Below are 24935 nucleotides of genomic sequence, written 5' to 3' on the forward strand. Positions count from 1 at the left end.
ACACGCAGTGAGCCTGTGGCGGTGCCATCCGCGCCCCAAGGCAGAGCAGCTAACGCTGCTCCGCCAACTGCAAGTCAGGCTGCGCAGACCCCCGGGTCGGCAGGCCTCAAGACCTCTTCCCACAGGTCGAGGTCAAACGCGAACGTGCCTCCTGCACGGTCGTCCAGCGCCTCCGCAGAGGCGATGGACACGGCCCCGGGCAGCCCGGCGCCGTCCACGTCGGACGGTCGGCGGAGCTCTCTGCATCGATCAAAAAAAGACAGGCCCCGAGTCACGGGGCCATCAACAACTTGATCTACCTTTCCACCCTATAGAAACACAAAATTAAGATGGCTTTCATAATACAATGGAACTGTAGAGGACTTTTAAACAATTACAGTGACATAAAAGACATACTAGGAGCACACGCTCCTGTCGCCTTATGTCTACAAGAAACAAATTTAGGTCCACAAAAAAAATAACTTTCTTAAGAATTACACTGTTTTCCGCCGCGATCGGGAACAGGCGAGCCGGCTGTCGGGAGGCGTAGCCATCATAGTGAAAAACGGTGTCCCGGCTCGAGAGCTTCAACTAAAAACAAGACTCGAAGCTGCCGCAGCCACTCTGGTTGCCCATAAAACCCTCACAGTGTGCTCACTATATATCGATCCGCACTTTAATTTAACACTACATGACTTAGAGGATCTTTTAGAGCAGCTACCAGAACCATACCTGGTAGTTGGAGATTTTAATGCACACTCATGTTTTTGGGGAAGCGACAAAACTGACGCTAGAGGCCATCTCGTAGAGGATTTTATTTTATGCAATGACGTCTGCTTACTCAACTCTAATAAACCTACATACTGCTCCCCAACCTCGGGGAAAATGAGTTTTTTAGATTTGTCTTTTAGTTCACCCTCTGTTTTTAACGATTTTAACTGGAGTGTTTTAGACAATCCATATGGAAGTGATCATCTCCCTGTTGTAATAAGTCTCTCATCATCGCCAGCAGTCGTTCCCACAAAACCACGGTGTTGGAAGCTACATTTAGCTGACTGGCAACTTTTTAGTGCAAAAGCCACTTCGGAGAACATAGTTTTAGAAAATACTGACATCAATCAGATCAATGAAAAGTTCACAAATTGTATCTTACCTGCCGCACATTTAGCTATTCCTCAATCCTCTGGAATAGTAAAACAAAATCACAAATACTGGCACACAAAAGAATGTAAAGATGCAAAAAAAAAGAAACAAAACAAAGCCTGGGGCATTTTTCGGAGATATCCAACACATGAGAATCTTATAAACTTTAAAAGAGCAAGAGCAAAAGCACGATACATCAGACGCAACGCAGAAAGGGCATCATGGCAACAGTACATATCCTCGATAAACAGCTCAATAACATCCAAAAAAATGTGGGAGCAGGTGCGGAAATTCACTGGAAATTTTACTCCTTTCACATTTCCAATGCTAACAACACCCGGTACTCAAACAACATTAGAAGAGCAGGCCAACATATTAGGTAAACATTTTTCTACAGTTTCAAGCTCATCCAACTACACACACTCCTTTCAAAAGCACAAAACAATAGTAGAAAAACAAACTTCCCTTCAGAACATGCATACATGAAGACTACAATCAGCTTATTACAATGCAGGAACTAAACGCAGTACTAACATCCGGTAAAAAGACAGCACCAGGTCCAGACAATATACATTATGCCATGCTTGCTCACCTCTCTGAGACTGCCATAGAGGCTCTCCTAAAATTTTTCAATAAAATATGGATGAGTGGAGAAATCCCCCAAGCATGGAGAGAAGCAATCATAGTACCCTTTCTAAAACCTGGCAAACCACCAACTAGTCCCACCAGTTACAGGCCAATAGCACTCACTAGCTGTATAGCAAAATCATTCGAAAGCATTCTAAACATCAGACTAGCCTTCATACTTCACTCCCGGCAACTTTTAGATATACACCAATGCGGGTTTAAAAAGACATGTTCCACAACCGATCACCTTGTTCGCTTTGAGAGCACAGTCCGGGAAGCGTTCATCCACAAGCAACACTGTATCGGGGTCTTCTTCGATCTGGAGAAGGCTTACGATACCACGCGGAGGTTCGGTATCCTCCGTGACCTAGCGGACCTAGGTATCCGCGGCAGGATGCTGAGCTGTTTGAACTACTTCCTAACCAACCGCACGTTCAGAGTCCGCCTAGGCGCAACCTTCTCCAACACTTTTATACAAGAAACTGGCGTACCCCAGGGGTGCATCCTCAGCACGACCTTATTCATCATCAAAATGAACTCAATAGGCAAAGTAATCCCAAAATCCATAATGTACTCAGTTTACGTAGATGACCTCCAAATAGCATGCACGTCTTCCAGCATACCTACTTGTGAGCGACAGATACAAATAACAATAAATAAACTGGCTACCTGGGCAGATATAAATGGATTTAGATTTTCTCCTCAGAAAACAGTAGCGGTTCTGTTCTCTTTGAGACGAGGCCTACAGGCCGACCCCACACTATATCCAAACCAGACCCCATTACCTGTCAAACAAGAGCATAAATTTCTAGGAGTAACTTTCGATAAAAAGCTCACTTTCTTGCCACATATAAATAGCTTAAAGAAAAAAGCTTCCCAGGCCCTCAATGTGCTGAAACTACTGTCAAGAAAACGCTGGGGGTCTGATAGGGCATGCCTGTTACATATATATCGTTCTCTGGTTCGCTCTAAGTTAGACTATGGGTCCATAGTATATGGCTCAGCAAGACCGTCCTACATAAAACGACTGGATCCTATTCACAATCCGGTGCTTATAGAACTTCCCCAATAGCAAGTCTGCATGTGGAAACTAATGAACCTTCCTTAGAAGATCGAAGAACTGCACTAACTTTTACATACATCCTCAAAATCCTTTCGCAGCCCAAGCATCTGTTACCCAATTGTGACGAAATGCTTATCCCGAATACTCTTCAATAACAAGCCTCACGCGATGAAGCCGTTGCTGTTGCGCTTCGAAGAAAAACGCCAAGCTCTGAACATACTAAACGAAATTGAAAATATTGCCCCAAGACACGAAGCGCTACCACCGTGGTACACTCTCCCCACAGTGTGTGACGTCACACTAACACGCTTCCGTAAAACCTGTACGCCACACGACCATATAATACAAGAATATCTAGCACTACAAGAAATATACAGAAATTACACTGCATTTTGTACTGACGGGTCCAAAACTCACGCTCATGTAGGAAGCGCAGTAATACAAGGAAAAAATAAAAATGCAGTACGACTGCCCTCATGTGCTACAGTTTTCACCGCTGAGTGTTATGCCATATGTGTTGCGGTACAGAAAATAACAAATGAAAACATCAAAAACAGCATCATGTATACAGATTCACTGAGTGTCCTTACAGCATTAAACTCCAAAAATGCCACGGAGCCACTCATAGGAAGCATAATACACAATATAGTAAAGGGTCACAACACGAAAACATGTTATAAAATTCTGCTGGGTTCCCAGTCACATTGGCATTAGGGACAATGAGAGAGCCGACATGTGTGCTGCACAAACCAGAACCATGGAAATAAAACATGTGAATTTGCCTCCTAGGGATTACATGAAGTTAGTGCATAGCAAACTAAGCCAAGTGGCAAGCTTCTTGGGAAATTGAAGGACACAACAAGCTGCATACCATAAAGCCCATTTTAAAAGAATTTAAATCATGCCGCCATAAAGAACGTTTTATCGAAGTAATTTTGTGTCGTTTACGCATAGGTCACACACACATCACCCATAACTTCTTATTAACAAAATAAAGACAAACCTGTTTGTGAAATGTGTGGTGAGGAGCTCACAGTAAATCACATTTTAATTTCTTGTTCGCATCTCGAAGAACTTAGAAAAAAAAATTTTTACGGTATTTTACAATAAACACATTCCATTTCATCCCGCATTGCTTTTAGGCGAGCAAACACTAGTCGAGTTTTCACTTGTTTGTAAGTTTCTAAAGAAAGCCAATGTTTTAAATCCATTATAATGTAACCTCTGTACACTTGACATAACATCATCTAACCTTGTGTTTGGCGCATGATAGCCCTAGTTGCTTAGGCGCCATAAAACCCCATATAACTATCTTACTTACTTACCAGCAACTCGGTATTGGCCAGTGACCCAGAAAAATGATATATTTCTCATTTTCCTATCCCAGGCTTTATTACTTACGTCAAGAACACTCTTTAGCTCGTTTTTATGACGCCGGCAGACGGGATCCCGTCTGCCGGCGTCCAGGTTGGCCGGCCGGCAGGCTCGGCTTACTTCACGTTCGCACATGAAAATACAAAAACAGCCATGCTACCTGAAAGGATGCTTTCTAGATTCGAGCAACGACAGCATGCCTGTACTAGAGTGGAGCTTTCGGCTCCTTCGCTCCGTCTCAGTCTAGCGCCCACGTGCTTGTAACCATGGAAACGACGCCGTCAGCATCAGCGGAAACGTGTTACAGCGACCAGGAAACCATGAGAAGCTATCTTCCGGGACGTTGTGGTGACGTGCTCGTGCACGCTGTTTTGATTGGTCTCGCCGCGTGTCGTCATTGGGTGAGTGAAACGGCAAAGAGAAGACCGGGAAAATTTGAGTCGAGGGCAATTTTTTGTTTGCTTGTATTTTGAAAATTCATTCCTTAATAACTCCCGTTCTAGTACACCGATTCCAGTAATTCTTTTTGATTCGGTATCTGCGTGTCATGAAGAAATCATCTAAAGCATGTGAAAAAAGCGTTGCTGGGCCCCTTATATTCCATTTCATCCCGCATTGCTTTTAGGCGAGCAAACACTCGTCGAGTTTTCGCTTGTGTGTAAGTTTCTAAAGAAAGCCAATGTTTTAAATCTAATATAATGTAACATCTATATACTTAATATAACATCATCTAACCTTGTGTTTGGCGCATGATAGCCACAGTTGCTTATGCGCCATAAAACTCCACATAACTAACTAACTAGATGCGGCAGGTGCAGACGCCGATCGGCGTCACTACATGGCCACCGGGGGGTGTGGATCACGGGCCCACACAAAGGCGTCAGAACCTTACGGAGAGTCGTGGCGAGCTGACTGCCCATCACAGAAAAATCAGCGCCGGTATCAACGAGTGCAGTCACTTCATAACTGTCGGCGGTTACTAAAATTTCAGCAGAAACTAATCGTTCGCAGCACGTCAGCGAGGTCGTCAGATCGGGTCGTCGCCGCCCGGGCCGTCGCGTCAAATCGTCAGGTGGAGGCTGTTGACTCTGTGCAGTGGCGGCGGCCCTACTCCCGGAGGACGCCGTCGTCAGTTTTCCCGGCGAGGGGATGTGCCTCCGAACTGACCAGAGGATGAGGGCCGACTGAGCGAAGCAAAGCGCCTCGAGGATGGCGATCGCGATTGGGGCTGCTGCGAGCTCGGGGGCAGCACGTTAGCGGCCAGGTACTATGTCCTGCGGTATTTCACCATAGCGCGGACGAGGCGCGTCCGGTGTGAATCCTCTCTAACCCATACGTCGGTACGCGCTATTCCGCAGAATATTTTTTTTTACGCGCTATTCCACAGAAGTGAAGAAATTTTGAATGTTCGGTGGATGAGTAATTTGTTTAGATTTACTGAATTATATGCTTGGCTCTATGACTGCAGTATATATATTCTGAGGCTGTGAATTTGATACAGTACAGTGTGATGTACTAATTTCGTTGCTGTGACGCCTTGTCTGCTGTATTTCCTTTTCATTGTCCTTGGGTATTACACAAATCATGTACCCACCTGCGATGGTCTTGTAGTTCAAGACCGCAGTATTTATAAATAAATAAAAAAAAACGGTCGTCGTGGAAGGATGGTGGCGACCGAGGTGCGACAAGGACGAACGGCGGGGCACAGCCGGAGTACTGACCTGTGTGGCTGCCAGTGGTGGGCGTGATAGCCCGCACAGGCCTTGTCAGTGGCTCAAACTCGGGTCCAGGCCTCGCAGGCGACGGCTCACTTTGTGGACGGGTGTGGCGTCCGCACGTCGGCGAGAAGCGTCACGGATATCGTCGGGGACAGCGTACATGGGATCCCAAGCAACCACCGATATCCTTCGGACGGCCGACAGAGGTCTGTTTCGGATGTTCCGTACGTCCGCTGAACATCCGCAAACAGCCGGTAGACGTCCGTCGGCCCTCCGATAGGAAGTCAAAGGTATACGTTTCACCCGCCGACGGATGTCCAGTTACGTCCATTGGCGGATCTTTCTCGAATATTCGCATATAGGTATAGTGCATGCGTGCTTTTTTCACTTCGCGCGATGCAATAAAACGAAAAACAATTTGATGCACAGCAGGCATATTTTATTGTGGTTGAATATACATCAGCAGAGCAATGGGTTATATTCGGAAAATTTCTTAAATGGGACTCTTCAAATGTGGCAAGCTTGGGACACACATCCATAACCTTCCCACCCACGGGATTTCTGAAAAAAACAGAACGCGGCAAACATCAGTCATGTGAAACAAATGGCACAATGCAGTAGCCCAAGTAAAAACATTGGAACCAATTAATAGAAGTGTTTAATGCTGCAAGTATAACAGACAATGCACTTTAACAAACACCTCAATAAGTATAAGGCAATAACAGCTCTCACTTTTCCACACCGTATTTGGCAATGTATCTGTTCTTTATTTATTCTCATGGGCCTTAAGGCACTAACCTGCGCATCACTGTACGCGACTGCGCACAGAAAGCCGCAAAGCTTCCGTTGCGAACCGCTGCGAACTACACGTGCTCCCTATAATCTGCCTTTTGCGCGTTGGCACTCTTTACATAGGAACAGTGAACCTAGCGATGCCTTAAACATTAACAAGATGCGAAAATACTCCGTCCCGCAACTTTGAAGAGGAGTGGGAATTAGCCGCGCGAGTTGAGGGCTCCCTCAGCTGTGTGATGTAGGCTCCCGAAAGTGTGAGAACAGCACACACTTGTGGAAGCCATCTCCTCGCGCTTACTGCTCCCACTGTCCTGTGAACGAATGTTATATGATCATGCTGCATTGTCCTAAAAGCAAGTTCCAAGAAGTGTACTGGATACATACCTTCGTAGGCAATCACATGTGCACTAAGCCTTCTTTAAACCAAGGTCGACGCAGTACGGCATTCTGGTGTTCCAGAAGAGCTTCAGGCGCTTCCCGTATCTTTCGAATTGCTTAAGCTACATACTACTTTCGTCCACAGACCGAACAAAGCCACACATTTTAATAACAGCACAACACTACGCAACAAATCAACAGCGCTACGGAACTGTACTGATGAATTGGATTGGACTGACCGCTAACTGACATCTATGATGATGGTGATAGCAGAATGCGCGGGAGTTTCGATATTTACAAATGGTTTCAATGGCAAGTTTAATGGCAAGTTTAAGCCCATTTAATGGCTCAAACAGCGCGATTAGCCAATTCCAGAACTGGCAGGAGTATTCTTACCAGGCTCGGAATTAACTTTCAACCTACGAATAACGATGCTAAAGTAGATTTACCCCGCGACTATAGGACGGCCCTACTAATCAAACCACTCCCCAAAAACATGCACCCCTTACACCATGAGGGTAGAAGACAAGCAAGAGCCAAAGCCTTACATAACAAATACAGACAGTGCGCTGGAACACTTTATGTAGATGCGGCAGAATACAAAAATACCAATGCCTTTGCAATTGTGGTTGTGAACGAGAATGGTGACCACATCGTCTCGGCGACAATCAAAACGAAATCCTCTGAAACGGCAGAAGAGGCGGCTATAGCCCTCGCCCTAGCGCATACCCAAGGGAGCATCATCTTCAGCGATTCCAAAATGGGTATCAATAATTTCGCTAAAGGGCGAATTACAAACACCTCCCTTAGAATCCTTAACGCAACCAAATTCTCACCAAATTATTCCGAATTGATATGGGTCCCAGCCCATTCGGGGAATCCGGGGAACGAGGCAGCCCACAATAAAGCCCGAGGTTTCGTCGACCGGGCAGTGGATGAGTCTGGCTCCCTGAATTTCACGAAGGACTCCATGATCACATATCATGATCTCACCAATCATTTTAAACTAGAGAGGAGAATTTTCCCCCCTCCAGACAAAAGACTTACTAAAGAACAAGAGGTTACGTGGCGTCGTCTACAGACGAGATCGATACGCACCCCATCACTCCTCGCGCACATTTATCCAGATCTTTACAACCCAAACTGCAAACACTGTGGCCACCGTGCTACCTACGATCACATCCTGTGGGACTGCAAAATAGAGCCACCTCCGGGTGATCTAGTTACAGCTCCTTCTCTCGAGCGGTGGGAGACCGTGCTGGCTAGCTCTGACCCCAGAACGCAAGTTTTGGCGGTGGAGTGGGCTGACAAAGTCGTCGAGGGCTATGTACTCTCGACCACTTAACGCGACCTCTTGCCAAGCTCTTCCCGGCGAATAAAATGTTTTACAATCAATCAATCAACTAGCAAAACGGTAGACATGTCACACAACTCCACTAATTTGTAGAAGTTTTATAAATATAAAACTAGTCTTGAGTTCCTGCAAAATTCTGCAACAACTGCTTCTCCTCTTAAATTTAGCTCGTTGGCGGCTCTTGCAATGCAGGTAGGAGTGGAATCGCACCAATTCACAAACATCTTCGCGTCAAACCCTCCAACTGATGCAAATAATTTCTTGAAAGAAATTTGCGGAATAAGCCTTTCGCGGTTAAAAAAGCAAAGTGCATAGTATACACAGAAAAAAAAAGTCAATACTCATGGCCTGGGAAAATACTCGGCCTGACATCCTTCGGACGTACACCTCGTCTCTCATGCGGATATACAAAAGTGGACACTGTCCGTACCTTTGACGGACGTACCGAAAAGGATATCAGAAGCCGAATTGCGTTTGTATGTCCGACAGACGTCCGATCTCGGCTCAGGACGTTAGGGTCTAGCTCGGACGTACGACGGATATCTGTGGTTGCTAGGGATGACACCCAGCACGGCTCTGCCAAATGTCACCGACAAACGCAGCAGGAAGCGGGAAGCACAGCCGTTTACTGGGGCGAGGCTCGCTGAACAGCCGAGCTCACTTCAGACAAAGAAGACGCTCGGCCACGCACTGGGAGACAAGGTTCGACCACCAGGTGGCACCGGCAGAGTGTCAGCAGTGTGGCAATATGTATAAATGACACAGCAACCAATGTATCTTCTCATATTAGATTATTTACTGACGATTTTGTAGTTTATAGGCCAATTTTAAGTAGCCGCGATAAGGAAATTATTCGGAGATATTTAATCAGCATAGCCATATGGTGCCAATCTTGGGAGCTACAATTAAACACTAGGAAATGTTATGCAACGTTTTCGAGAAAAAAAGGCTAATAGTGTTTTCATATGAAATTGGAGATAATTCACTGGAAAAAATGTCTGAAATAAAGTCATATGTCATCATGAAAAAATGTAACAATTAATGTAACCCCGAAAGGGGGCTTTAAGGTAAATAAATGAAATGAACAGAACTGTTGGTGGAAAGGCAGAAAAAAAAAGTAGGCTTAAGTAGGCCATATATTATAATCTGACAGAAATCGAGAAGCAAAATATAATCAACCACCCCCACTCAATGTCGGCCAGAAGGGACCACAAAAACAAGATTCGCGAAATTACGTGCAAACCAATTCACTTTCTTTTTTCCCGAAAACAATCACTGAATGAAATGCGCTTCCAGCGTATATGGCGAGCGCCAGCAGCAACTTTTGCTTCTTTACTGAGCGAGCTGTAATTCCACTGTTCCTCGTTTGTTTTGCCCTTAAGACCTGTTTGTACTTTAATTGCTTTTATTTGTTGGAATTGTATAACCTAATATTTATTGCATTGTGAAGCCCGCTCTCTTGCTGTAAAGCCTTGGTGCTGCAGGGCACAGATTAAATAAATAAAATTATCTGAATCCGGAGAAGTGACAAAGTGTTAACAGTGTCACTTTTCAAACCAAGCTGAAGGAATCGAAGGCCATCACATTGACACTCTCAGAAAAACATCTGTGTGTAACGTGCACACATCAAGCATGCTCTCGATTGCTGGGCTGCCGGCGATGCAACAATGCAGTCATGACGGCACTTGCGCCACTGAAGCCTTTTGCGCCCGATAGTACCTCAGCAGAAGCCAACCGAATCATTGCACATGATTTTTAATCAATTTATTGCATGATGCACCCCAAACATACTAAAAAAAGCAGCCCACAGACCATTTGTTCATTGTATAGCGATGTGGCTACCCCGATGAGAAAAATTTCTGTATGCAGGCTTGCAGCTAACCAACATATAACACAAAATAGTTTGGTTGGTTTATTGGGGTTTAACGTCCCGAAGCAACTCTGGCTATGAGGGACGCCGTAGTGAAGGGCTCCGGAAATTTCGACCACCTGGGGTTCTTTAACGTGCGCTGGTATCGCACAGCACACGGGCCTCTGGAATTTCGCCTTCATCGAAATTCAGCCGCCGCGGCCGGGATCGAACCCGCGTCTTTCTGGTCAGTAGCCAAGCGCCGTAGCCACTGAGCCACCGCGGCGGGTCTATAACACAAAATAGTTGACTTATAAGAAAAAACATCTGCTGTGGTGGCTCAGTGGTTAATGCACTCAGCAACCGAGCCGGAGGACCCAGCTTCAACCCTGGCCACTTCAGATGTGTTTCGATGGAGCTGAAACAAAAAAGGCACCTGTGTGTTGTGCAATGCCAATGCACTTTAAAGAACCCCAGGTGGCTGAAATTAATCTGGAGCCCTCCACTATGGTATTTCTCATAGCCCATGTGTCGCTTCGGGACATTAAACCCCCAATCTTAGATTTCGCACACGTTTTGTCTACCCAAAGCCCCTCTCAGTGGCCTCAAGATTGCTCGAGAAAGCAACCTGGGTCTCAAGCCCTACCGGAGGCAGCACCTGCCATCGCAGGGCAGTGTCACATCATTTTGTGATATGAGGACTCCCAGCAATCTATCATGTAACTATCATGTAAAGTATAGAATTACCAATTCCGCATATATGGGTATTCACCCATTAACGTCATACCCAGAGCTTGTCCGAACTCATCGGGCAAGTTTAGTGACACTTTCACGAAGTGCACTTCTCCAGAACGAGTGACACTTTCGGGGCGTGCTGCTACACGGAAAAATAAAGTGTCATTCGGAATTGATGGTGGTGACGATGGCTTTTCAAGTAAGGCACAAAAAATTTTACTTTTCGCGCTTCAAAGCTTTAATGTACAGTTAATGTACAGTAGATTCCAAACTGCCAGCAATTTTTTATGATTATCAAGGAGCTTTGTGCAATATTGGCGATTACAAAAAAGGCTTCGCAAGACTAGACAAGCCAGGAGCAGTACTTCATGGCGACCCACGACGATAACGTTTCTGCGCAGCTGACACAATCTGACTGGCAAAAAGTTGTGGCGACATACATGTGCATTCGAGCGCAGCGTCTTTCCGAAGACCGAGTACTGCAGTTAGCCATCGGCGAGCAAGCGAGCAGAATAAGCGAAACGGTTGCAGATGGTTGCTACCATGGAGGTAAAAAAACTAGGAGGGAGTGCGCTCAGCCTCTGCAAGCCATCCTCCTCTGACGCCGCTGCCGAGGGCCCTTTTGCGCACTGACTCATGGGAAATAGGCCCTCCTCCACAGTTACCAGACTGCCAGCCAGCGGTGCTTTTTAGTGAACGTCCGTGCTCCGAAGTAGCGCAGCGCAGCGCTTTGGCGGAATGCGTACCGAGCTCGAGGTTGTCTGCAGGCTCCGCGTCTCTGTTGATTACACTCTTGAGTTTTTGGGTGCACTGTAGAAGACTGCAGGTAAACTTTTCATCAAAGGGTGCGGCCGCGACCTCGTCACTGTTCAACTGTGGTTCATAAAGAGAATGGAGAGGAATTCCTTTCGTCGTTATACACGCATACGGAGCGTTTATTTCAGCGCATGCTATGAGCGGAGAACTCGAGAGTAGGCGAAGAAACGAGCCTCTAAAAAAGGGCGCAGCGGCTTCCAGAGCGCTCACGGCGGACGGACGTGTTGAACGAGCGCTCCGGCGCGCTGCGCAAGATTCTATTTCTCGGGCAGGCGGACTTCGGCCCGCCCATGGGCCCTCCGTTCTCCGCTATTCTCAAGGCACAAGTCGTGCCGAATACGCGCGCGCAGATAGGCGGTTCCGACGTGAAATTCAGCAGTGAAGTATTTCTCTCTCTCTCTCGCTGTCGAGAGAGAGTGCCGGCGGCTTTACGTCTGCCCCTGCGCGGGGTCTCCCGGCCACTGCGCACAATCACTTACAAAAAGAAGTAAACTGTATGTATACATAGCCGCGCGCTCGTAGCGTCCTGTCTCGGACTAATCGCGCGCGCGGCATACTGCACTAGCGGCCGGGGTGGGGCGCCCGGCCGCGTATACCGTCGGAGGTAGCACCCACGGAGCGTCCGTGTCACGCGTGCACTACCTGGCGAAGAGCGAGCGGGAAGTCAAGCCCGCCTGTTCGATGAACGCACAGAGGCTCACCACTGTTCTGTCACGGGTATAGAGGCTAGAATATCACGGGTGCGCGCAGTGCCGCGCGGCCACAGGAGCGCTTCGAGACTGTCCGGGATGATTCCCAGCGCCCTGCAGGCCGCGAGAATCTCGCGACGCGGCACTGCAGAAGCGGCACAGCGAAGGAGCATGTGCTCCAAGTGTCTCCACTGCGCCGCAGTCAGCGCACGCGTCGCTCGGGGATGGTGGCCGCTGCGGCGAGCGAGCAGTTTGCGCTCACCACGGAGCCGTCAGTGAACGCAAGCAGATGGTCGCCTAGTTGCTCGTACAGCGAGAGAGCAAACCGAAACCGAAATCCAGCTAAGAGCTACCACTGCCTTGTCACGTGAGGGCCTATTTCCCATGATGCTTTCCATTATATTTTTTATGACTAGGCTTCAAGATTGTGACGTCATGGTCCCTCCTAGTTTTTCTTCCTCCATGGTTGCTACCATGGTTGCTACAGTCGCCATGCTAGCCACCATAGCCATACCGCTGCGGCTGCCTAAAAAATTATTGCAGCTGAAAACAAGAATGTCGGAATTTGTGCAGTATATATATTTAATGGCAACGCAAATAAGTTTACTTGAACAATAGGGGAAAAAAATAGCTGCGTTCAATAAAACGTCATTTTTATTGCCGACATTGTATTCTAATTTCGAAACGCTGCTACCGAGGCTATAGACCAGATTTTTGAGCCTCTCCTGGGCGCGGCCATTTTGCACCGACTGGCGCGCCGCGGTGCGGGCGTTTCTTTGGGGACTGCGGGGCTGCGGCAGTTCCGCGGCCGCGCCTGCATATAGCCGCGCTTCGGGCGCTAAAAAAACATTGTCGAGCATACTTCCGCTGCGTGGCTGTGTTGCAGGAAGTATTTACGTTATCAAAGCGATAACATTGACGCGTTTTAATGACATTTAGTTTGACATTCAGGTTAATTGTGCCGGCGCTTAGAACGCGCTCGTGCTTATATCGAATTCCGTCTTGGTGCTCCACCGCAAAGAAACTTTTTATTCAATATCAAGAATTAGGTGTGCGGCTAGTATGCAGTTCCAATTCCCATGCACTCTTATTCCTTCCTGCCGGCCATAAAGCCCCCCCCACTTCCACAAACGGCTTTCTTGTCGCCGCGCCAGTTTATCAACAAATTACCGCTGTGAGCTCAACTGAGTCGCAGCGCCAACAGAAAACAAATTTTGTCATGGTTTATGCAACCTTGTGCATAAAAACGTACTTTCGCTTAATTTATAAAAGCTTGAATAGATATGAGCAGCTAATCCAGCTTTCACTAATTCTGAGGTCCGAAGTCGCGTTATATATATGTTATTCAGGAGCTCTCGCCGCGTGTGAGAGCGTTGCGTAGGCGTTTGGCTAAGTGTGGAAAATGTAATGAAATCGCGCATATTTTCCTATGAATAATGTAGATACCGCACCGCTGCGGTGGCTCAGTGGTTACGGCTCTCTGCTCTGGCCCAAAAGACGCGGGTTCGATCCCGGCCGCGGCGGCCGAATTTCGAAGGAGGCGAAATTCTAGAGGCCCGTGTACTGTGCGATGTCAGTGCCCGTTAAAGAACCCCAGGTGGTCGAAATTTCCGGAGCCCTTCACTACGGTGTCCCTCATAGCCTGAGTCGCTTTGGAACGTAAAACCTTAATAAACCAAACCAAGCTAAGGTAGATACCAACAGCAGAAAGATAATATAGATAAACCTTTACCCCCCAGATACCTGACATGTGTGCGGAAAAAGCAGCTGGATTCGGTAGCGGTCGTGCTTACAATCCTGTGCATGAAATGTGTTTAATGGGAACAAGAGCAAGCTCAGCGCAAGGATGCCGAACACGTACTAGTGATCGAAAACACGCGCTCCGTCGGGACAACCTTCAGTCTGCAGCTCGCCTATCCAGTTACTATTCCACTGAGTCAAATCAATAGATCTATATTCTGATGCATAAAATTATCATAGATGATATCGCACATAAAAGGCGACAACAAACGACACGACAGCGCAGAAATCTGCTTCGAAGTGCCGGTTTCCAGTCGGTACACTACCTGGTCGACTACCCTCGGATGTCACGTTAACGAGTAACTGCACACAAGATCAAGGGCGTCCGCAGAATTTTTTGCAGGGGGGGGCCCCGTTGGTGCCCCGGGGGGGGGGGGGGGGGGGGTATGTTCGTAGCAGAAAGGCGCTATTTGCGGAGTAAATTTATTTATTTATATATAAATAAAAATTAAACAAAATGCACACAAGAAAGAAAAATTACAAACAGCAAATTAAAGCGCGGCTAGGAGAGGTACATTGGAGTTTATCAACGAAGAAACAACTAAAATTAATAAAAATGCAAAAAGATGCTATATCACTTCGTGGAGAAGAGTGCTCAGTCTTGCTGCATACGGGTTCTCGACTCACCCGGATTGATGACCAGCACACAGCACAATATGTTCACAAACACGCAACTACAGTCACTCAGTCAGTCTTCCTTGAACAGCAACTGTAGGCGCCTCGGATTTTTCTGGGCGAATTGCGTAATTACATGTGTGATAAATTCACTTCTGTGCTTCATTACACGCTCTCGGTGCACACTCATCATACACATTTATTGGAAAAACTGTTGAACGCGTACGTTGAAAACAAAAGATGACTCTATATACAACGAAAACTTATTTACAAGATAAATGCACGCTCGCAGCTTCATACACCTCGCTCCATCTTGCTTGCGCATCCGCACAGTCGAGCAACCGCACACACACTGCTCTCCGCTCGTCGTTTTCTCGTCCGCTGTCTTGGTTGTTCTCAGCTTCGCTGACAACCGGCCACTAAAAACACTCAAGCACAAACACAGAGGCGCGCACACGTGCAAGGGCTTACTTGCCGCAGTATCCCCGAATGCGCACTTTGGGGGTGAAAGGAACGCCGCGCAACTTCCGAGGGGAAGGGACACTCGCCACTCCAGTCGGAAAATTTGTTTTTGTGTTTTTATGGGGTTCAGAGCCCCAAAACGACTCAGGCTATGAGGGATGGAGTAGTACAGAGTTCCGGGTAATGTCGACCACCTGGGTCTCTTTACCATGCACTGACACGCACAGTACATGGGCGCTGTTGTGATTTGAGTCCCAGCCAGAGGTGACAGGCGAGCCAGGCAAGCGCCATCGGGCTGCGTTGACCAAAGGCGCTGGTTTTCGCAGTAGACGCAAAGAACGCTGGTGTGGGGGCGCCTCGGGAGACTGCGTCGCCGTGAACAAAAGCAGCTAATCCCCTTTGCCGGAGATTCTGAAAGCGGCGCTTCTACCGAACTGCGCTACCCGTGGATCGGAGGAGACAGCGAGCGGCGGCGGCGCCAACTCATCGCCCGCTTGCCCCTGAGCAGCCCGATAAAGCGGGGGTGGACACGGCTGATTTTACCTTCCCTCCTTAAGAATTCATCGGTGACCGGCGTAACGATAGGCGAAAACAAGATGCCCCGTGCACTGTCTGCCTCCGTGTCGCTATCTCTCTAGAGATCAAAGAAACAGACACCCATCTCAAGGCGGCTCGAAACACATGCTCGCCGGTGCCGCTGTATGTCTGGAACAGGTCGCCCTTCAGTAGAGCTAACGATTGCGTGGTTTGAAAACGGCGGAACGACGCACGCCCGGACGCGGCACTTCGCAGATGTGACCATGCGGGGCTGCTTTTACCCTTTTGACTGAGCGCACCACCACCGCCCCTGGCGTGCGGCCATCACTCACGGTTCGAGTGAGTGATTTTCCAGGGGGGTGCAGCCGCCCCCCCTTGCCCCCCCCTCCGGACGCCCATGCACAAGATAACCGCAGCACTGTCTGGAAGAGGGCAAATGTGAGTAGTGACGCACAGCACACACCCTCATACGTTAGCTGATGGAGCACAAAACGGCAGAAGCGAACACGTAAACATGCGTTCTATGCGCGGCGCCGGCGCGACCCGCAGTCCCTCGGGCCGCGCGCGCCGACAGATGGCGACTGGCGTAGAGAGTAGGCGCGCGTCCGCAGCCTTCGTGCGAGGGTAAAAAATCCTCGGGAAAAGTGAAGTGAGTTCCCCAAACTCACTTCTTGCCGAGTGCGTTCAGCAGCGAGTGTCATTAAAGTTCATCGTGTGACACGATGCGAATGACACTACAGGCGAGTGTCACTCGTTGAAAATGACACTAAACTTGCTCGTCTGACAGGCCCTGTCAAGCGGGCAAGTTAAGTGCACTTAAGGAGAGTGTACTTCGCTGTAAGTACACTTTGCCGCATCTAAACGACGCAAGTGGAGAGTCACTCGCAGAAGAGTGCACTCCTCTGAGAGTGCGTTCACGGACCACACTTTGCTGGTCGAGTGCGTAGCCTCGACGCCAGCGGTTCCAATGTACAAAATTTATAGTGCATAAAAAGTACTTACAACTTTATTTTACGTGCTATAACACTGCTTTCAGAAAAAAAGTTCCTTTGTTAAAGCTACAAGCGAAGCAACAAAACAAGTAAACGTGATCAGATGATGCAACATTGCTGCCCGCCGCCATCTTGTTTGTTGTCAAAATTCTGGATAGTCTTGGCTGGTCTTGGCTTTTCTTCTATTTTCATCTTTTTCATCGCTAAAAACTGTTGAACCTCGTTTTATTTGCACTATCACGTTAAGTAGTCAAATATTATGGGTCTTTTTTTCTTTTCCATCGTCCTGTTCAGAAATTCCGCTCATTTTCTGTCGCCAAAGCGCACTCCCCGTAACTTACGGGGAGTGCGTTTCGGCATCCCGAGTGACACTTTGGGCTACGCGGTGCTAAACGGGAAAGCAAAGTGCACTCATAGTAAAAAAATAGTTACTACAAAAAATGAGCGGAATTTATGAACAGGCCGATGGAAAAGAAAGAAGACTAATAATATTTGATTCCTTAACGTGATAGTGCAAATAAAGCGAAACTCAACAGTTTTTAACGATAAAAAAAATAAAAATAGCAGAAAAGCCAAGACCAGCCAAGACTATCCAGAATTTTGACAACAAACAAGATGGCGGCAGACAGCGATGTTGCATCTGATCACGTTTACTTGTTTTGTTGCTTCGCTTGTAGCTATAACCAACGAACTTTTTTCTGAAGACAGTGTTATAACACGTAAAATAAAGTTGTAAGTACTTTTTATGCATTATAAATTTTGTACCATTGGAACCGCTGGGGTCCGTGAACGCACTCCTGGCGGAGTGCTCTTTCCCGCGAGTGACACTCCACTTGCGTCGTTTAGATGCGGCAAAGTGTACTTACAGCAAAGTACTCTCCGTAAGTGCACTTAACTTGCCCGCTTGACAGGGGTATTAGTCTGAAGCCTGCTTGACCTTGAAAACAGCCTTGAACCAATACCGAAGTGAAAACCAAAGTGCTAGCGCACCTAATTTGCATTTGGCCTAATCACGCTAAGCCGTCCACTATTTTTTAATAGGAATTAACATCCCGATGACGACAGTCAAACCCCACAGTGTTATGTACTACCACAGGAAAAGATGACAAACAAGGAAACCATAAAGAAAGCAAATTCAATCACAGCTTATGGGCACATCCTGGAAATTACAGGTGTAGTTGGCACTTGCATATGCGAACACCACTCTGAGTTTCACTTCAGTATTCTGTAAATCCATGCAGGTAGGAAAATAGTCTTTTAAGAGTCCAATCAATGCACCATATTTGGCAGGTACAGATGGTACAACTAACGCACCTCATCCACCCTAACCAACCTCAGCACACAATGCTCTGAAAATCTCCATAAGTGCTATTTGCGCACAGCACAACATACCCGTATAGATGACGCCATAACTGCATTTGTGTAGGGCTGGCCAACAGTAATACTTTAGTTCTAGCTTGATGAACACTACCTTAAAATGACAGCTCAGATTAATAAATTGGAGACCTTCATGTACAAACAGTTCATGAATAAAGACAAATGTGCCCAGCACAACTGTAGACCTTACTCAGTTTGGAGAGAGAAAAATCTTTTAGGAACTTTCACTTGTGTCAAGCTGAGCAATAAGTTTTATTGCACATAAGAATCAATGACATCCAAGCCTTTTTAGCTGGGTCTTGATTTCAAAACAATGACACCTGACCTCAGCGACAAAGCAGGCAAACATTTCGACTAGGTTGGAAAGCTGTAGCTTATTTGGTTGCATTGTAAGGCAAACATTTTGACTAGGTTGCAAAGCTGTAGCTGATTTGGTTGCATAGTAGTATTCACATTCACACTACAATGCCTCCCACTGACTGACTAGATTTCCTGTGTGGATGCATGGTAGTATAGATGGTGCAGGATGCCTAAAACGTAGCACCCTTTCACCTGTAACAACAATCAGATTTTCAGCTCAGCTAAAAAAAGGCACATGAGATCACAAAATTTAAGATGGGAAAATAGACGTGCACTTGCATGTAAAACAACTGTGACTAGAACAGATGCATTCTCACAGCCACCACATGAGCCATGATGATGTGCAGATATCACAGAAAGGTAACAAAACAAGCTTTGAATGCAATGATAAACACGAAGTCTACCCGTTATGGAGGTTATGAAGAGCACTGCTGAGGAAAGCCAAATGTCCCTTAGGACACTTATTTGCATAGTGTCCCTTTTCTCCACACTTGTAGCAGGTGACCTCCTCCAGAGGCCTGAAGCCCCGTTGTCTTTCTCCAGTGTGGGTGCCTCCGCCGCTGTCGTGATCACGTCGGTGCGCTAAGTTGTACGGGCTGTAGAGGCGAGAGTGGTGCTTGTCTTCCCTCATCTCTGATGGCATTTTGTAGCAGGATTCTGCTTTGTGTCCAGCCTCACCACAACGATGGCACACAATATTAGACTTTACTTGCTGAGCACGGTCTTGAACACGTAAGTCGAACTTCGAGTGCACAAATTTGCAATGAGGCCCTTTGGGGCAAAATCCGCTGAGGTAGTTGGCGCACATGACGCGCCTTGTGTGCCGGTAGCGACAGCTCGGCCCATGGGGACAAAACCCTTGATCATACCACGGGCAGTCTTTAACTTCAGCTTCGGGCTCGATGTGCAGGAATGGACATGCCTTGTTACTACACGCTTTGAAACGCGAGTGCAAGTAGCACTCTGGCATTTTCGCCATGTCGAACTTGTGGAGGTATTCGCATTCGTCGCCTTTTTTGCAGAGACTTCGGAGCCAGTGCCTGCACACCAATGACCGGTCACCGTCACTCTTAATATGCCTAAAAGGGCACGCAGATCCTTTGGTGCAATTTCCCTGTCGGTAAAAAACACACACAGCAGATCCGGATTTGTCCATCCCTGGGAACGGTAGCGGTAACGCTCCGAGCTGTTGCTCTAGGGCCTTCTCAATTTCGAAGACAACATCGCCAACTTTGGCAACTATTTCCTCCATCACGACTGTGGTTGAATGCCGGCAGAGCTAACAATCGATATACATGCCCAGATTCGTGTCCAGATCAAAGGCAAATGTTGTGATTGAAAACAGACTTACGAACCAACGACGAGATCAAGCGTCGAACCCCCACTTGGCACGCGCCACGATCGCGCGCTACGAACGCTCAAAATCAGAAGCGGAAATACGCTGGCTGCTGCTGACAGGCGCATGCGACTAAAGTTCGTGAAAGTATCTACCATAGCTACGGTACTCTGACTAGAACATAAAATTTTTTCGCATGAGCATAAAAAAAAACAATGAACCATTCTGAGCATTTGTTTAATTTTGCAAACAAGTCGTACAACTTTCTGCCAAAATTTAACGAATTGGGCCAAAAACGAAGCTCTCCAACGACAACTATGAAAATTGCCTATTAAATTTATAACTGAATTATGATGAAAAAATATAGCGAAGGAGAGGCGGTTATGTCACATTTTTTGAAGCCGGCTTAGAAATACTCCAGCCGGCTCCCAATGGGCTCCCCCTTGGGCCCCGCAAAAAAACAATGCAGCAGACGACGCCACTGCGTCGCCTGCTGCAGCTGGCGGCGCCGGCAACCAAACACTCCTAGTTATCCTAGTGGTCCTTGCGAAAGCGCGTGACTTCCCGTACATTTTCTGGTGTGCAGCTCGGACAGGGAGGGCCTCTTCAGAGTTTTTCTTCCTCCATGCACTGAATGCACATTAAAAAAAAAAAAAAAACTGGCGAAAAAAACCTTTTCTTTTTGCTTGCCAGCCAGAGTATTTGTTTCAGTCAACAGATCGGTGATAAGGTGATAGTAATGTGTAAGGTGCGTTTCCATATTCAGCGCAGAGGATCCTGGGAAAGTTGTTTGCTACCGCTACTTCTGGTAGTGTGTTTTCGCACGAAATGCAAACAAAATAATGAAAACGGTAGGAGGCTTTCTATGCGTACGCAGTGCGGTGTGTTGAGACGTGCTGCGCGCACCGTGGCATGTATGGATAGTTTACTAACCCACTTGCAGCTTTTACATTGCTGTGTGGAAAATACATCGATCGTCCGCTAAACTGTGCACGTTTCGGCCATTCCTTGCCTTCGTTAGTGCGGCGAAAAAACAAATATAGTATGACCGACGAGTTAAACTAGTTCAAACGCACATGCAAACGACTGCTGCGCATACGCATAACAGCCAGCCTGTACTATTATAACCACGACAAAACACTCTTTACCTTGCGTTTCTGTCAGTTTCCGCGCTCAGGACGCGTTCATACGCAGCACCCGCTGATCTTACGGTTTTGCTGTTCAATAAGCGATGTCGCAGCACAAATAGATGGGTGAATTAACGATGCACGCATGCACGGCAATTGCTATGCAAAAGGCACTGGGTGGGAGCAATTTTGAACCGGAAGTAGCTGGCAGACGATTTTCCCATGGTCCTTTGCTGGCAGTTAGCCACGTGATTTTAGGCAGCCAATGGAAGGCTAACGGAATGAGAATTTGCTAAAACAATTCTCACGGCTGCCGGGAGAATAGCCAGGCGTTCGTTCTTTTTTTTTTCTTTGAGCAGCGCGGGTAGTGCGGGACCCGCGGTCAGCACTCAATCTGTTTTACCTTTACCTATTCAAAATTTGCTAATGCCTACTCAATTTGCGCCAAATATTGTACGTGTACTAGTGTTCTGAATTGTTATCCGCCCCCCGTAGCGGCTGCACCTTCTGAAGTCATCGCTGAGAAACTCCCAAGGCAGCAATGGCGGTAATGTTGACGTTTGTCGATTTCGACCAGTTTTTGAAACGAACTTCTTTTAAGGTGCGCCAGTTCTGTACTCGGATGACTTGGAACGTCCTTCATGTAGCGCAGCGTTTACGTCTTTTAGAGTTTCTTTGCACGATTCGGAAGTGCATCGATGTATGAGATACCGGCTTCTTGCGTAACCGAGCACGCAGAGACCATGCCATATGCGATATTCATGTACAGATTTGAACGGATGTTTGACAACCTAGCCTTCAATACTTTATTTTTGGGCACGAACAACTTGCATTCGTGTACAGCTCTTAAATAGAAAAGCGTTGCACCCTTTCCAGGATTAGAAGTAATAGTCGGTAGCCGTGACTGTCTTGTGTGGCGCAGGAAACTTGTCGCCGCATTTGTGCCGTTGCTGAGGTCAGCAATAGTGGGACTCGCTCTTATCAAGCCAACTTCAGGCAGCAAGCATTCAAAATAAAACTGTTGTGAGTGCAATGATGGAAGCGTGATTTGCAGCATATTCTCTGTTATCACGAATCGCTGCTGTCTATTACTGTGCAACTTGGAAGAATTAAAAATATATATAGAAGCCGGTAGCAACTAAAGAACTGTAAAGTACAGAAGTATCGAAAGTTGAGAGCGTTAGTGATCGGGATATAGCGCAAAAATCGACAGACTAGAAAGGGTGAGCGCTCGTCCACTCTATTCTGTGTAGTCTATTGTTTTTGTGCTGTTTTCTCAGTGTGAACTGTGGAGTACTTTCGTTCTGTTTCTGTTTTTATTGATATAAATGCAGGTACTAACGTTTCAACCATTTTAGTTTTTTACGAATGAAACTATAATGTTTTGAAACCTGGTTCTCTTGTGCTAAAATTGTTCATTTGGAAGCCATACACTTAAAGGATAATTTTTAAGAGACTCGTTTTTGCGTAGTTTGATTTTCGCATAGTGCCTTGTAGCAGTGACAGCGGTTCATGACCTCGCCACTTTTCTTTTGATGCATTCTTGTGAATGCAGTGCATTTGGTGCATTTGTGTGAACAGCCTCAAATGTTGGTTTGTAATGATTTTCTCGGCATGTCTACTTTGTTTGCAGATGTTTTAAAGGGCCATGGACACCGAAATTTAGTTGCATGTTTTCTTTTTTTTTAAACAGTTTTAGACATTACAATACATGGTTCACCACATGGTATTTGCTCACGACTGGTAGATAACTTATAAAACTTCTTGATGATGTTTCAGCTTCATCAACTGAACAATAGCTGTAACGCGCTCGGAGTGTTTAGGTTGCTTGACACACGAAAAAAACTACTGTATAATTCTGGCTGCACAATTCACTACAATGCTTAGACCTGCCCGCTTCAAGGGCTGGAATGACAACTAACAACGTATCAGTGCTTATATTGCATTTTTTTTTTTTTTCGGCCATCATGTGGTCTAAGCACTCCCAATGCATTACAGCCATTGTTTAGTTGATGAAATCAAAACAGTATCAACAAGAAATTCAATTATAAATCATTTAGTGGTCGTAGGCAAGCATCACATGGTGAACCATGTTTTCTAATGCCTAACACATCGTTTGGAACAAGAAAGCACGCAACTAAACATAGATGTCTATGGACTTTAAGAATGTTATCGTTAACAGGACCAGCACTGTAATACTTGCGATGCACAAAAGTCTGCATACCTAGCTGTTTTGAAGCAACTTGTGAGAGCTTGTTCTTTATTTCTATCGTATAGCAAGCCATAGTACCAAACTGACATGAGCGAAATTCCTCCCCACCACCCGTAATTTTTTTGTGCACATTTGACACTGCGACTAGAGCGAAAGGATATGAAGGATATCTTGGGAAAAATTTTTTTTGCTGTATGTTTTGTCTTAACTGTGTATCATTAGAATTATTTGGCAGAGTTTGTGAGAAGTGTTGTGCTGGAACACGTTAAAAGAATAATTGAGGGTAGTGTTGAAGTGTTCTTTCTGTTAGATCTTTAGTACTTGTACACAACACAATGTGCCAATGGCTTGAGATGCGACAGTCGTTACTGATGACAACTTTCTTTAGCATTTAGATATGAAGAGCTGCTCAGTCAGTGAAACCATTTGCCAAATTTAATCATTTGTAGTCGAGCCTGGATGTATCAAATTATTATTTATATTGAACAGTGAAAACATCAACTCGAAAATCTCATGCAGAAGTGTAGCACTATTGTTCGCATACACTGAACTTGTATTCAGTGCAACATTCAATATATCAAACTGTGATCCGCACCCCTTAAGTGCCACTTCTTCTAACGGTGTTCTTCGAACCCTTTTCACACGCGGAGACGGATTGACTGCACTGCCTTTGGCAGTGAGTGGCAGCGCTGGTGCTGGGAAATCATGTGTCGAGGTAAACATAGGGACTATTCAAGGGTGACCTGTGGTCTCTTGTACTCATTTTCCACGCCACATTGCTGTCATGCGGTGAAGCCAACCTAGTACTTTTGTCACACGAGTGTGGCTGAAGTCCTTTCAAATCCCTTCAGCCAAGGTAGTCTTTATCTCGAGGAAGATGTGCATCATCATCATCTGCCTGACTACGCCCACTCTAGGGTAAAGGCCTCTCTCATGTCTCTCCAATTAACCCTGTCTTACACCAGCTGCGCCCACGGTATCCCCGCAGGCTTCTTATTCTCGTTTGCCCATCTAACTTTCTGTTGTCCCTTGCTACGCTTGCCTTCTCTTGGGATCCACTCCGTTATCCTTAGGGACCAGCGGTTATCTTGCCTTCGCATTACATGCCCTGCCCAAGCCCATTTCTTCCTCTTGATTTCAACTAGGATGTCATTAACCCACGTTTGTTCCCTCATCCTTTCTGCCGCTTCTGGTCTCTTAACGTTGCACCTATCATTTTTTTTCCGTAGCTTGCTGCGTTGTCCTTAACTTAAGCTGAACCCTTTTCGTGCATCATGTCACACAGTAATCTTTAAGGGAAGGAAGTTTGAATAACTTCCTAGCGAAAGGAGATCGATCATCTCCCTCGAAGGGTGAAGGTACTCTCGTTTCCAATGTGTTTTACTTCAGAGTACGTAATTAACGTTCTTTTTTAATAATTTTATCCATACTAGTATTGGTATTAGTTTTTATCACATAAAATAAGTATTGCATGCTTAATTATAGTGACTGCACTATACTCTCACACTAGATGCTTGGCAGCTTGCCTTGATTATACCATTTTGTTAGGTTTTATCTGTTACACGTATGCTCGCACCTCGCATGTGTAGCTGTGTAG

General features: G+C 46.4%; 1 protein-coding gene and 1 pseudogene across 2 annotated transcripts in view; one reads left to right on the forward strand and one right to left on the reverse strand.

Moving 5' to 3' along the window:
* Positions 1-17540: 17540 nt before the first annotated feature.
* Positions 17541-24935, forward strand: part of LOC149350508 (transmembrane protein 208) — a 38704-nt gene continuing 31309 nt past the window's right edge. Inside the window, exon 1 of one of the 2 annotated variants that reach the window (XM_089579557.1) lies at positions 17541-17658. Coding sequence is in view for 1 of the 2 variants with exons in the window: in XM_089579555.1 (XP_089435681.1) it covers positions 21668-21673 (6 nt within the window). In the remaining variant the exon portion in view is untranslated. Of the gene's footprint in view, positions 17659-21433; positions 21674-24935 lie in introns of those variants that run through there. The other variant, XM_089579555.1, reaches the window with a different exon arrangement.
* Positions 18042-21156, reverse strand: LOC149350509 (cleavage and polyadenylation specificity factor subunit 4 pseudogene; annotated as a pseudogene).

The sequence above is a fragment of the Amblyomma mixtum genome, chromosome 3 (assembly GCF_055824585.1).
Source record: "Amblyomma mixtum isolate Tamu chromosome 3, ASM5582458v1, whole genome shotgun sequence".
Lineage (NCBI taxonomy): Eukaryota > Metazoa > Arthropoda > Arachnida > Ixodida > Ixodidae > Amblyomma > Amblyomma mixtum.